At 39.0% G+C, this 15,442-nt stretch overlaps 1 protein-coding gene across 7 annotated transcripts in view; it reads left to right on the top strand.

Annotated features, from left to right (window-relative positions):
• ROBO1 (roundabout guidance receptor 1) overlaps positions 1–15,442 on the top strand; it is a 1,014,318-nt gene that overhangs the window by 933,521 nt on the left and 65,355 nt on the right. For all 7 annotated transcript variants that reach the window (XM_075909735.2, XM_089773438.1, XM_089773439.1 and 4 more), the window contains 3 exons: positions 2,834–3,065; positions 5,222–5,343; positions 9,854–10,025. In XM_075909735.2, the coding sequence (XP_075765850.1) occupies positions 2,834–3,065; positions 5,222–5,343; positions 9,854–10,025 (526 nt within the window). The remainder of the gene's footprint in view (positions 1–2,833; positions 3,066–5,221; positions 5,344–9,853; positions 10,026–15,442) is intronic.

Consider the following 15,442-nt stretch of genomic DNA (forward strand, 5'->3'; position numbering starts at 1 on the left):
CATACATACCTTTCCTCCGCAGCACAGAAACAACAGGTTAGAAGTGAACGTATATGATGTGGTGAAGGAAAACACAATGGGAAACAGCCAGGGATTGTTTTATTGAACTTCTCACTGGTTGGTAGCAGTTAGGTCAGAAGTATGGAGGTAATGGTGAAAGAGGGGGAAAAACAGGGCAAGAAAAGAAAAATAAACTATAAGAGTCCCACCAAGGGTGTAAAGGTAGGAAGAGAGATACAAAGGGAGGGACAAGAAGAGAGAATAAGAATGTTGGGGACTTAGAAAAATTAAAGTATACAGGGAAATAGATTGTGGCATGAAGGGGACAGATGAGGAGAAAGGAAAAATAAAAGAGAAAGAGAGAGGATGAGTGTAATGCAAGGAAGTTTATCCAAGGAAAGATATGCAAACTAGGTGGTGAAAGAAAGGGTACGTCTAGACTACATGCCTCTGTCGCCAGAGGCATGTAGATTAGGCTACCAGACATAGGAAAATGAAGCGGCGATTTAAATAATCGCCGCTACATGCCTCTGTCGCCAGAGGCATGTAGATTAGGCTACCAGGCATAGGAAAATGAAGCGGCGATTTAAATAATCGCCGCTTCATTTAAATTTACATGGCTGCCATGCTGAGCCGACAAACAGCTGATCAGCTGTTTGTCGGCTCAGCGCGGCAGCCATGTAAATTTAAATGAAGCGGCGATTATTTAAATCGCCGCTTCATTTTCCTATGTCTGGTAGCCTAATCTACATGCCTCTGGCGACAGAGGCATGTAGTCTAGACGTACAGAAAGAAAGAAAGAAAGAAAGAAAGAAAGATTCTTTCTTTCTTTCTTTCTTTCTTTCTTTCTTTCTAACTAACTAACTAACTAACTGTGGGTATGTCTACACTACCCCGCTAGTTCGAACTAGCGGGGTAATGTATGCATACCGCACTTGCTAATGAAGCCCGGGATTTGAATTTCCCGGGCTTCATTAGCATAAGCGGGGAGCCGCCATTTTTAAATCCCCGCTGCTTCGAACCCCGTGTAGCGCGGCTACACGGGGCTCGAACTAGGTAGTTCGGACTAGGGTGCCTATTCCGAACTACCGGTACACCTCGTTTCACGAGGAGTACCGGTAGTTCGGAATAGGACCCTAGTCCGAACTACCTAGTTCGAGCCCCGTGTAGCCGCGCTACACGGGGTTCGAAGCAGCGGGGATTTAAAAATGGCGGCTCCCCGCTTATGCTAATGAAGCCCGGGAAATTCAAATCCCGGGCTTCATTAGCAAGTGCGGTATGCATACATTACCCCGCTAGTTCGAACTAGCGGGGTAGTGTAGACATACCCTAACTAACTAACTACCCACCCTCCCCAATGGGGAAAACTAATTCCAAAGGAATAGAGCTTTAAAGTGTCATTTGGGCTCCCTTCTGATCCAGTCAAAATATTAACAGGCATGATAAAGAAGTGATCAGAAGATGCTGTAGCTACCATAGTGTAATTTTGTAAGGAAAACTTTTTATATTGTCAGGAGCTGTAGAGGAACTGTCTGACTGATGCACAGTAATTACAGTGAAACCTGCACTAAGGACCACCTGCAGCAAGCAATCTCCTGTTTTAACTGACCACTTAAAAACATCACCAAGCTTCCAAACACAATTTTGTGTGACCTTTAGTTACAGAACAACCATTTCCAAGCAGCCAATTTTTGTTGGTCTCTTGGGTGGTCTCTGGCTTCCCTACAATTTCAAAGACTAAGCATTACCTCAGTTTTAGCTAGCAGACATTCATCACTCAGTTATTTAAAATAAAGCATATTACTTGGGTATGCCATTGCACACAAACAGTTTTGTTGTATCACCAGATAAAATAGTTTAAATGGGACAAATCTGAATGTTTTAAGTAGACATTTTTATTTTTGAATTTGCCTGTATATCACAAATCATCTGTCAGAACCAGGGACCAAAACATGCTGAACGCTGCACAAGAGACCAATTCTATTAGATAACCTCTTGTCTGAAGTATTCCCAAATATATTGAACCTGATTCTTATTTACACAATGGCCTCTGTACACTGCCATGTGATATAAAGTGACGTTAGTGCAAATGACAGTCCAGTCAACTGAGTGCAGATTTATTGCTCCTGTATTAGCCACCTTCTACCATTAAAAAGGTTGATTTTTATTTTCCCTGTAGATGACTGCTTAAAACAGCACCAGTCCTACAGCAAAGTAGCTCCCTGCTGAGTCAGTGAGAATGGAGGAAGTGCTTGGATTATTCTGGCCTTTGAGCCAAGCATAATCATCAGAAATGTAGATAGTGCCAGTTGGCTGCCCTTTAAAATTCACTTTGTCCAGGAGGAATCAGACAGGAAGCAAGGGTTATTTTGTGCTATCTGGGAGAATTCCACTGCTCAGGAAGGTTGACCTGCTGCTTTGTTTAATCTCTATATTCATCAGATGAACAATTAAAGTATACGCCCTGATTCTGTAATCACATCCACCTGGTCAAACCCCTGCTCTGCTTGGAGCCTGCTTGGACATCTGGATTATTCATGTCACGGAATAGTGGGCCATCCATCTTATTGTTAAGCCAGTTATATCCCTTCATTGATGTCAATTCTGTTCTACTAGCCTATAACTATATTAATACATTTGCAAATCAGACCTATAATTTGCTGTGACTATGAGGAGTTTTTATCTGGTTCAGTAGCATTGTTTACTTTTACTATAGGAAACGCAAATGGATGGTTCTTAATATTTTGCATAATACCACAGGGAATGTTACAGTTTGTATTTATCAAAGAGTCCAATAGCCATTCACTAATGTGTGTTTCTACTGCTATACTAGGTGGACCAGCAATCCCAGTATATTCAGGGATATAAAATTCTGTACAGACCAACAACTGCATCCCACAGCGAATCTGAATGGTTAATTTTTGAAGTAAGAACACCCACCAAAAATAGCGTTGTCATTCCAGAGCTGAAGAAAGGTGTAAACTATGAAATCAAAGCCCGACCTTTTTTTAATGAGTTTCAAGGAGCAGACAGTGAAGTAAAATTTGCAAAAACCCTAGAAGAAGGCAAGTAGTAGCAAGACTAGCTTTACCTTTCTTTTTGAAGTAGTATTGTGGCCTGTTTCTCTTGGATAAATTCATTATTTGATTTTGTTTGAAATGTATACCGTATGAAAACACAGCAGTCAATAATGGAGACTGCCCATTATGTGGATTTTTTGGTGGTACAGATGTAAATATTCAAAAGTTTGCGTGTGAGAGAGGCATGTGCAGAAATCCCCTCCAGCACTTAAAAGGGAAATGTGCTTTTTATCTCCAGTGCAATGTGTTCTCCTCCCGGCTGAGTTCATGGTCTGGTCACAAGTGACTTGTGTCAGATTCAAACACGTACTTATCACTATCTAAAGTAAATAGCAGATACCATAGAAATCATCAAAGTATTGTAGCTGAAGGAATGGAAACAACATTTTTAGAGGGCTTGAATAGCTGGATCCATCACTGGTACAGAATGAAAATATGTTAGAGAAAGAGCAACAAATCAGTGGACTAAAGCATGCATTCTCTTCTGTGCATGTGCTAGAAAGAGGAAAGGGTTCACAAAGCCATTTTCCTTACTAGAGCATTTTTACCTCCAGGACAAAAATAATCAGAATGGCAATGGGTAATGCCTCAGAGTAGACATATCAGGACATTGATGGGGCCTAGACCTGCACCATACACATTGGCTGCACTAGTTCTTTAGATGACCCTCCCAGCATTCCCTCTAAGCTTCTAAAACAGTATCAAATGAAAACCTGAGCCCAGAACATCTTAGGATGTCTTTAATGGGCCAAAAAAAAACCCTTATCATTGATGTGACCTAACAAATAATTGGAGTTTATGTAGTACATAGCTTATTTTACTTTATAAAAAAGGAGAAACTGAAGCTCAGGGAAATCAAATAACATTTTTTTAAAACATCCACTATTTCTGGTGCCTACATTTAGAGTGTCCAACTTGACACACCAAGGGCCTGATTTTTCAATGATGAGCACTAAAAGCTCTATATGACGTTAATTCGGGCACTGAGAAGTTCCAGAAGTAAGAACCTACATTGTCTAGTTTATGCTAAGGATGTTAAAATGTGGTTATCAGGCTTGATGTATAGTCGATACAATTTGTATTGACTGTATGATTAGTCGATAGGACTGCTGTGCAGAGTTACAGCAGGAGTAGCTTCATGAGCTGGCTCGAGCTGGGTTGTGCCAGCTCCAGGAACCACCTACGTTGCAACTCTGCATTTCAAATGTAGTCAGAGCTGCCAGGCTCTCACTGTATTTAAAATTCAGAGGTGCAGCAATCAGAATGAGCCTGGACTGCTCGCCGCTCTTGTACGTTTCAAAGGCTGAAGCACCACCGTGGGAACTGGTGCGAGCAGGGACTGCTTCAGTCCCCACTCGTGCCATTTTCCTGCTGCATACCTGCCCGCCCCCCCAGCAGAGACAAGAGCACCAGCTCCTGCTGCCCCCTGCCTTTCTGCCTCTCTCTGATAGAGGCGGCAAGGGAGGAGGGGGAAGCAACTAATAGAGTCATTACTCGACTATTCAGTTAGCATATGCTTATTGTGATTACTAATAAGTTTAGACATCAGAAATTTGTAGAATCTTGTAAACATTTTGATCTAAGTTTTGGCTTAAGTTTACCAAGGCTATGTCTACATTGCATCCCTCTTGTGCAAAAGCCTATGCAAATGAAGCATGGATTAGCATATTGCCATGCTTCATTTAATAATTAATGAAAAAATGGGGAAGAGAACGGCTCTTGCACAAGACAGGATTTTTGCGCAAAACAGAGCTGTTTAGATGGCTCCTTTTCGTGCAAAAGCCTTCTGAGCAAAAACGGCCCCTAATTAATGATGCATGTGAAGGATGGCAATATGCTAATCCATGCTTTATTTCTATAGGCTTTTGCAAAAGAGGGATGCAATGTAGACATAGCCCAATTGAGTTTATGGCAGATCTATCCGGGGAAATGAAGATCACATCACTAGGCCACATTCTCTCCTGTCAATTTACCTTGACAGAAACATCCTTAATGGTAAAACAAGAAATTATTATTACATTTGTGCAGTTCAGAATGGGCCATTTTATATATCAGTAACCAGCTACAGCTTTTTAAAAAGCTTTTGGCAACATTTGTCAAACACAACAACAAATTAACCATCTGCTTCTTCCCACAAACAGCTCCTAGTGCTCCACCTCAAAGTGTTTCAGTAATGAAGAATGATGGGAATGGGACTGCAATTGTGGTTACCTGGCAGCCGCCCCCTGAGGATACCCAGAATGGAATGGTCCAAGAATATAAGGTAACATACAGATTTCTTGTTCTCTGCAAAGTATTGGCATGCTGTTGATTAGCAAGTTGTTTGTGGATACTTGGCTCCATCTACTGGTAAAAATCGAAGCATGTGGGATCAAAAAATATTTCTCTTTATATTTTGTATAGTACCATGTATTTAGGTATTCTATCTAATCTGGGGCATCTTTACATGTGCAAAAGCAATTAAAACCATGTACTAATTCTAATGGGAAGATAGTAGAGGAGGAAACTAAAGAAAAAGTTAAAATTCATCATTAAATAAGCAACTTCTTGTCTTTGTTATGTGAAATATGTACACAAACAAAGAGAAATGTGCCTGTTTAAGTACCATTTTGTGATCAACAGAGCACGTTTAAGGAAATAAATTAGTTTAATAATTTCAGTGTCTTAGACATAACTTATTATATACTATTTTTAATAAATTGTACTATTTTATTAGCATGAGACTTAAAAAGATAGAAAGCCATTCAATATTAAGTGTTAGTGTAAATTTAAATATATCTATATCAATATTCTTTGTTTTTTTCACAAATCCATCTTTGCTTTCTACATTTTGTTATATATATTTTGACATAGAGTTCAGAATATAGTTTTTATCATTTAAGGCCTCTATAGTAAAATAGTGTTCGTATCTTAGAGCAATATAAATTGAGACTAAATTACAGAAAAGAAGAAATGAAGTTAAAATTGCCTAAGCACGGCTGAGACATTGTAAATGTCTAGCATGAATTTCAAGGCTGTTAGCCAATAGTGGCAGGTAGGTTTGCTCTAGTCTGCAGCAAATTGGCGTTGTTGAAAGAGATATTTAAATCAGAATGCCTTAGCCTTAAAAAAAAAAAAAAAAGATAAAATGCCATAGTGAAGGCATTTATTCTTAAGCATCAAAACTCATTCCACTCATTTCTTTTTCCCTGTAGGAAAGAAAAAAGAGTGGAGATCACTTAGCTTCATGGTCAATTTAAAATAATAAAATGCCTTTCAGAACTTGATTGACTGATACAAAATCATTTTATGGCTTAGTTTCAGATGTAATTGAAAAAATATTCACAAAGGAAGTTTTATTTAAAGGCAGTTAGACCTTGAACTAAAGAGATGGAATTATTCACCCACCAGAACTGCATTAAAAGAAGGTTAGGGTTGTAAGGACAAAACAGTAAAAGAGAAGAAATTCACATTTCAGAATGGAATATGCTATACAGTATAACTGCTAGCATCTGGGGACAATAGTTTGCACTGAGCTGTAAGTGGGCAACTCTTAGTACCTATTCAGCAGAGGATGGTGCATTGGTATATTTCATAACAGTGAGTAGTCTTGTGTTTGTTTAGTATTGCCATTTTTTTAATGTAGATTGATGGATAAATTTTCCTATAGGTAGAAAACAGGCTTAATGATTATTATATTTTCTGTTTAAAAAACAAAAGTCCTTATGCAGTGTTAGGAACAAATAGCCCAGAAAGAATCCTGAAATTCAATTCCCTTCTCTTGTATACAGAAAGGAATTAATAGTTATTTTAGCATTTTTCTCAACAAGCTTTTAATTTTTTTTGAAATAATGATAATCTCAGCTGTCTGAGACGTTACATATTAAGTTTTAGAATGAAACAAATTTGAATGTATTTATGTATTGCAATAGAAGGAATGACACAGCTACAGCCTACAGACAACAAATATTTCTAGGATCCAGGTCCCTCTTTATCTGGAACATTAGTTCCACCCCTTTATGTGTTGCCAAGTAATATTCTCCCAATATATCTAGTGGCCACTGATGGGCCCATACAGCAGAGATATCACTTGATCCCATAACATGAGTAACATGAGTACTGCTTGACCACCAAATCCAAGATGAGAGCCCTCAGACAATTTGGATGCATGCTTCTGAGCACTAAAGACAATATTGTGCCTGCAGATCCACAGCCTCATGTTCATGGCAGATCCCACTCCGTGAATAAGAGGGGAGGTTCCCAGCACACACTTTTAAACCCCCTCATTCCTGGGTGATGAATCAGACACCATGGTGGCCTCCTTTCCAGCAGTTTTACCTCTCCACCTCCTCCCAAACCATTGCTCTAAGATACAAACCATCCTTTGAACAACCCCCAGCTTATGCAAGGTGGTGATTCTATCACATCTCTGGCATAAAATTACAGGGCTGCTTATAGGGCTTTTCATTTTCTTCTTCTATGGTGCAGCTATTTAGGAGTGGTTTCCCTTTTTGGTTCCTTAAAAGGCATCTTTTATCTGTTCAAACTTCCCTATATATTAAATATAATGGATCATTATAATATGAAGATTGTGAGAAATTAAGCAGAAATAAAATTTATACCATAACTATTCATTGCCTAGAATAGTTTTGGTTCATTAGTGTTACTTCCTTCCTGCTAATTAAGATATAGATTGTGTGTGTGTCTTGTGGCACAAGGGGCTGCAACTACTCTTGTGAAGGGCGCATAACTGTTCCCTTTCTAAATTCCTATATTCACTTACCAATAGCTTTCTAAAACATGCACCAGGACCATTTTAATAAGATCATTCTCTAGCTTTTCTGTACATTTTATTGATCATTGTCTAGTATTTAATCAATGATATCATTTATTTAGTACTCCTTTGTAAAAAAAATGAGTGCCTGTCTTATGCTCTGAGCATTCCTGGACACATTTCACAATTCCATTTATTAAAATGAATTACTCCATTGACCCCCTATCTTCCCACAGTAATCATACGTAGTAATCCAGCAGCTGAATGTATCTTCCGATTCTTTGCTATTCCTCACAAGAATGCTGTGAATCTTACATCTAAGGTGAAGAAATGCCTTGCATCATGCCCACATGGCCAATGTATGAGAAATGTTGCTGTGTTCCAAATCTGAGGAGTGCCCTCCTTTTAGAAAGTTAATCCCTTCTCCCTTATGAATGGGATTCCAGTTCAGGCAGCTCTGCTGATCTCAAATGCACAAGAATAACACCATCTTTCAGATAATGAGATTTTAGGCTACTTAAGCTTTATGAAGACCAGAATCTAAATTGTATTTAATTGGTAGCCAGTGTGAATCAAAAAGTACTGATGTCATGTGTCCCTAGAAGGACTTAACCTCATAAGAAACAAGTTGCTGAATTCTGCACTATTTTTGATTTCCGGGTAGATTGAAAGGGTAGCTGCATGCCGGGCTCATTACAATAGCTTGCTTTGGAGGTGACAAAGATAGCTGCAAGTTCAGATTGTAAAAATAATGATCGTAATCTCCTTGATTGAAAAACTAGGTATTCTAATGGTAGGCGCTACCTCCTGTTTGCAACTGTCAGTCCATCAAGCTTCCTCAGTTGCCCACAAATTGTGGACAAGCCTCTTGAGTCAGAGGAGACAAAATTATCTCCCCATCTTATCTGGTTGCTTTGCCCTAACGATCCAATATTACCCAAATCTTCTCCAGACTGAATCTGAGCCCCATGGCTTCCACCCTACCACATTCTCATTAAACTATTGTGACCCAACTCTTAGTTAAAGATGGCTTGTCACTGCACCAGCCCCTACACCAGGGCTGAGCAAGATGAGGTCCAGGGACCAGATCCAGCCCACCTGACACTTTGATCCAGCATGCAGACTGCATCTGACCTATTCGTGTTTATATCCTGCTGCCCGTGCCACCAAATTTCCCGGTGGCGACTCAGGCAGCAAGATCCTATGTAAATGGCTCATGGCGAACAGTCACAGTGCTGCCCCAGCAGGGACCGGTGCCACAAGCTCTTTAAATAGCTGTAGCAACCCCAGACAGCTGCCAGCCAACGCATTAGTGGGGCAGAGAGCCGCAAGCTCTTTGCTGTGGTTTTTTTTTTTAATTCAAAGCCTCCAGGCCCAGACAACTCTGGGGCTAGTCCCTAGCCCCACCCCTTCCACTGCAGGCCCCTCCCCTTCCAGGGGTGGAACTGGTCTGTGATCAAAATTCATTAAGTGGCTCCCCTGCCGTACATTCAATCCCTGTTTGGTTTACTATAACTTTTGTTGTTTCCAGCACGAATACCTGTCCCCAGAGGAAAGTATGAATTAATGAGAATACAAATTTCCCCAGACGTGTCTTTGAACAAAACCAAAAGGGAGTTACAAATACTATCACATTGAATTTCCTTGTTTTAGTCAGACTGAATGATTGATGGTGCTTTTTCTTTTTCATTATTTGTAGGTTGCAGCCAAATGCTTATTGTCTTTATTAGTGCTTATGTCCTGGATTGATATGTCAGGGGGCTAGAAGGGGCCTATCAAGTTATCTTACACTGTACACACTTTGGGGGCAGGAGCCATCTTTTTCTTCTGTGTTTATATAGCACCTAGTGCAATAGGATCCTAGCCTGCAACTATAGCTGATAGGTGCTACAGAAATACAAATAACAGCAATAATCTACTTCAGTCCCCTTTATCAAGCAGGAAGGACTGTATCCTGTCATGCAACCACCTTTTAACTTTAACTTTTGACACCCATATGTGCTGTGTGCTTTACCTACAGGTTTGGTGCCTTGGCAATGAAAGCAGATACCACATAAACAGGACAGTGGATGGTTCCACCTTTTCTGTAGTTATCCCCTCCTTAGTTCCTGGTGTTCGATACAGTGTGGAAGTAGCAGCAAGTACTGGGGCAGGCCCTGGAGTGAAAAGTGAGCCACAGTTTATTCAATTAGGTAAGCTTCTGGTAAATCTGACTATAAATTTGGTGCTTTGTTTATTTTGCCTTTTATCGATCCAGAAATATTTACACGTCAGGCACATCGCAGAGTGTTGTTCGAGTTTTAAAATAATGAGATTGGTATTTGTGGTTTTGGATATGTACTGGAACTGGATTCTAAAGACGCTGCTGTAACAACCTTTTTCAAATATTTGCTATATAATGGCTGATGTATCAGAGGCAGCTGTGTGAGGAAGCAGGCAGCTGGTCTGTGCGGGGAGCTGTTTTTTAAACTGGCTCCCCTCGTGGACTAGCTCCTGCCTGTCTTCTCATGCTGCTGCCTCTGATACAGAGGCAGCAGCACGGTGGGTATAGAGGGATCCCCGGGAGTGGCCCCGCCCTTGGGGACTATAGACCTGTCAAGTAACCAATATGAATTCTTGTGGTTACTCGACTGTTCTATTACACAATATCTAACATCCCTAGTAAACACATTGCCTTTGGGGATGCTGAAGAAGTATTGACCAGAGAATCCCTTGGTACGTATGACCTTTAAGAGCACACAACAGTTGCGCATGTCTTAACAAGTTGTGCTGGCTGGTGTTGAAGAAAGTGTCACAAAATCTCCTTCTCGTTTGCCTCCTTTGGGGAAGGTTAGCACTCTTTTGAGTACTGTCCTCAAGCAAACTTTGTATTCCCTAAAGCAAAGATTTTTCTATTACCTGAGGACATACAGCTCCCTGTCTTCTTTTTGTACCCATGCAGGATCAGGTATAATCTGTGCTGAAATTTGCAGCCCCACTTCTGCAGCTATACACCAAGTCAAAAGATTGGAGCAATGTAAAGGGCTTTAACAGCCTTGTAACTATATTTGGAAGGATGCCCATAGCACAGACGCAGTGTAAGACAGCTAGTGGGCTCTCTTCTGAGAACCCCTTTTTAAACTCTGGGAGCAGAAAGAACATGTGGGGACCACACTATGTAGATTCTGAGCAGTGCTGTGTTGCTTAGGGCATCCCGGAGGGGCTTCCATAACTCAAACAGGCCCCTAAGACTACCTAAGTTACATCAAGGAGATTCCTGAGCCAGAGCATCTCATAGTTGTGTGAGTGGTAAAGTGGCTTAAAACTGCCTTGCCTTGCTCTGAGTTGTGTGCTTGTGCCTCTTAGAGGCTCACCATAGAATCTCATTCATGATTCTAGGATGTGCTTCCAGAGAAGGAGTGAAGCAGTGTGGGATAGATAGCACCATTGCTTTCCACTAGCTGTTCTGAGATTATAAAACTTAACTTGCTGATGCCATCGAGCGCCTTTCATCACTAACACATTCATTTAGCGGAAGAGAACATTTTCCCCCTTTTGGGGAAAGGGGACTACATGAGGCAGTGGGAGAGGATGCAGTTCATATAATGTTTGGGGCAATTGCAAGTTCTTGCATTTATATGCAAGATGAACTGCATTGACAAATCTCTATTTCCTTCTTAGAGCCAAGCAATTTAAATCCTTTGCTTTGTCGATTTCTGAATTAGTATGCTGCTGCCTTTATTAAACTGATTACACATTCCCTGTGTGTATATCAGATACAATGTATTATTTGTGTATTCATTTACATTTTTGGATTGTCTCTCACATTTAAATCATATTTAGATCTTAACCTATATAATTCTTGATTAAAAATTTAGGGATAGATTGTGATTAGCCCTAAAGCTTCCCCCTTCAGATTTAACTAAGCCTACCCATACCACACCTCCTCCCCTTCCTGCACAGTTGCATTAGAACTATGCAGATCTTGCAGTGTTCTGAATGCTATCTCATGCCAAGAAATTAGTATGTGGACCTTTGGCAAGGCAAGGGAGTAACAGTAAACTGCACCCATTCCAGGCTACAGAACATTACCCCAGGGAACCATTAATCCCTCTAATTCTGAGCTCCACCATAGTTTCTGTGCAATGATGGTGTTCAATGGATGGCAGCTATGACATTTTGACACTCTATTGGTTTGCTGATTACAGCACGTTCTGTCCAATGTGCAATTTGCATGAGGCATCTCAGATGCAGTTAATATTATTCGTAAACATATTAACCTTAGTGAATGCATTTTATGAATTTATTTCTTAAGAGATTTCTATGAAATGATTACAAATGTTAAGTGCTTTATCCAACAACTGAATGTCTCAGATGTACAAAATATAAAAAAAGCTTATTGCACTTTCATTTCTCTAATCACCCACATTAAGAGATGTGATTTGTGAACTAATTAGGATGCCTTTAATGATATTATTTTGTCAGCCTCTACAAGTAACCTTCATAATATAATATAATATAATATAATATAATATAATATAATATAATATAATATAATATAATATAATATAATATAATATAATATAATATAATATAATATAATATAATATAATATAATATAATATAATATAATTAATATAGGCCTGCAGTAGCCTATCCAAGGTGGCCTGTTTTGCCGATTCAATGACCTATGGAAGTCAGTCAGGCTGTGCATGGCTGATGCGCTCCTCTCATATGCAGTATAGTTCATATTTGTAGCCTAAAAGTGTCACTTTTACATTTATGACACTGTATATAACTAGAAAGAACGCAAAAGAAAATATTCATAAATTGATGATTTCTGACCAAAGAATTTTCTGATTTCAAAGGCTAGATGCAAACAATAAAATGATATTCACACAATATGCGTTTCTGTGTGTGTACATGGGCTGTGTGGAGTTATTGCAAATTCAAGCTTTCATAACATAGGAAATGTCAGATTAATGGTTGTCTGTGCAACCTTAATACGCGCTTCTCTTTGACCAACTATCTTGTACACTGAATGATGCAGAAGTCCAGTACAATAAACAATACCTAATTGTACTGTGATTCTGGCCTAACTTTTGACATGGTCATCTGACTAACTCAAATCATGCCAGACCGCGGATTGCTGAACCAGAGAGCGCCAGATTAGAGAGGCTCAAGATGTAGTCCATTTTGAAAAGGAGAAAGATAGAAACCAGTTCTGTTTGTTACAGCTGTAACAACCGTGCATCTTATATCATCAGTGTTTAAACCCTAAACCTTCTACACAGCAGCACAGATTGCTGGTACTTGAAGAACAGATCTAATTACATCAACGGACAGTGGGGAAAGGCATTTTGGGACTAGGAAATATGCCAGTTCCAGAGCGTGGTATAGACAGTCTTCTCCAGCAGCTCCTAGGTATTCTTAGTGCGGTATGCTCTTGCAGCTATGGCAGAAGTGTGAGCCGGGTCTTAGAATGTTCACATTTCTTTATTATGTTCTCATACTGCCAACATTTACCTGGATGAGCCAGAGACAAGGGTAGTAATATGGTGATTTTCAATAGTTTGTCTCAGCTAAACCTAAATGGAATTTCATGGAGCAAAGAAAATGCATTTTTCTAGCTCCAGGGCTTTCTCCCTGCCTGATTTCAAAGGCTACAATAAAGTGATAGAGCTTCTAAATCAAAAGGTTACAAGAATCTTTTATAATGGAAAGTGTTGGCAACATATACACAGAGGTCACTATGAGCTTATCTTAGATAGATAGATAGATAGATAGATAGATAGATAGATAGATAGATAGATAGATAGATAGATAGATAGATAGATAGATAGATAGATAGATAATATGTACATGTGTAAACTGCTATGGCTGCACAAAGCCATTTATATATATATATATATATATATATATATATATATATATATATATATATATATATATATATATATATATAAAAATCTTGATTGGCCTAAGGGTGGGGGAACAGCAGAACAGCCAAGGACTCCTCTGGCTTGGTGGGTCGTATCCAGCCTTGGAGGCCCCTTTGCCCACTGCTGTCTTAGGGCTGCGTAAATGTTATTGATTCTATGTTGTAGTGTTCTCTGTTTGGAGGGGGGTTGTGAGGTATTAGGTGACTTTTTTCCTTATTATAAATATTTCTTTAAAAGTATGAAAGAGAAATATTTAAACATCAAAAAGGTAACGTATGAAGAACAATAGATGAACAGTGTTTTCAATTAAAATTCCCTTTTTTGTCAAATAAAACATTTTTTTCAAATGATACCACCATTGTAAAAATAGCAAATTTAGTTGTTTTGAAATTAGAGTGATATCACAGTTTTCAGCTGTTTTGAGACAAAAAATGAGAGAGATAGAGTGGCAATTTTAATTCATTAGTCACAGTACACTTTTTACAGTTAAACCCATCTGGCACTTGTGTGGAACCTCACTTTGCTATCTCCATAAAATTTGAAGCTACCCAATTTAACCTTGCACAAATAACCATGAAATCTATAAATGTAGCAGACACAAAGGGTGTATTAGTAAGAAAAGAATAGGTCTGGCTGGTGAACTTTCAGTGTCTGAGTGCTCTTAGGATCACAGAAGATAAAAGGGCTTGTTACATGAAATACAACTTCCAGTCAACAAACAGTCAAAGACAGTGTTTTCTTGTGAAAATATGAATTTACCCTGGATGCCATGTAGCATGAAAGCTGAAATTCTGTGGAAAAAAAGCCAAGTAAAAAAAAATACTAATAATTTAACCATTCCCCATTTATAAACGTATCCCTTTCCCAGAGCAATTGTTTTGCTACAATATGGTTTGTTTTCCCTATAATTGGTAGTGTCATTTTCTCTTTTTCTTATATTTATATTTATTTCGGTGGGAGGGGGGAGAACGTGTTATGATTGAGTTCATCTGACAGTGCTTAGAGCATTTATGCTGGGGGGTTTTAAGTAACCTGGCTTTCATTTCCTCGCTGATGTGAATTAACTGCATTTGATAAGGCCACCTGAACAAACAAAATATTTCTCTTTTAAAAGTACCAATCGCAGGACCAGATTCTGCTCTCTTACACTGAATAGTACCTAAATCCTTGACTCTTTGAAATTAACATGACTGCTCAAAAAGTTAGTTTATTACACCATGTGACTGATATAAGGTATCCTTCATTGTGAAGGATGGTTTCAGAATCTGGCCCTCAATTTAAGAATCAATTATACAGATCACTCAGCTCACAGATTTGCAGAGAGCACTCCTTACTGCTAAAAATCAATGTACTTGGATGATAAAAATGTACAAAGTGTCTTAATTTTGAGTAACCTCTGTGCAGTTGTAGGATAGTGTTGAGTAAGATAGTCTGAAACAGTGTTATAGAAAGTATTTACAGACACAATATGTGGAAAGAAAAATTTTCCACAATATGTGGAAAGAAACCAAAAGTTTTGGTTAAAATAGTAAATATCCTGTATATTAAAAATTACAACTCATATATTTAACAATAAATGAAAGCATTTTCAACTGTTCTTTTTTTCCATTCTGATTTCTAAATTTGAGTAGCTGATGACGGGTCCTCTGCTTTTTCAAGTAGTAGGAAAGACCTATTTGCTTATGTCT

The sequence above is a fragment of the Pelodiscus sinensis genome, chromosome 1, assembly GCF_052426305.1.
Source record: "Pelodiscus sinensis isolate ZL-2025 chromosome 1, ASM5242630v1, whole genome shotgun sequence".
Lineage (NCBI taxonomy): Eukaryota > Metazoa > Chordata > Testudines > Trionychidae > Pelodiscus > Pelodiscus sinensis.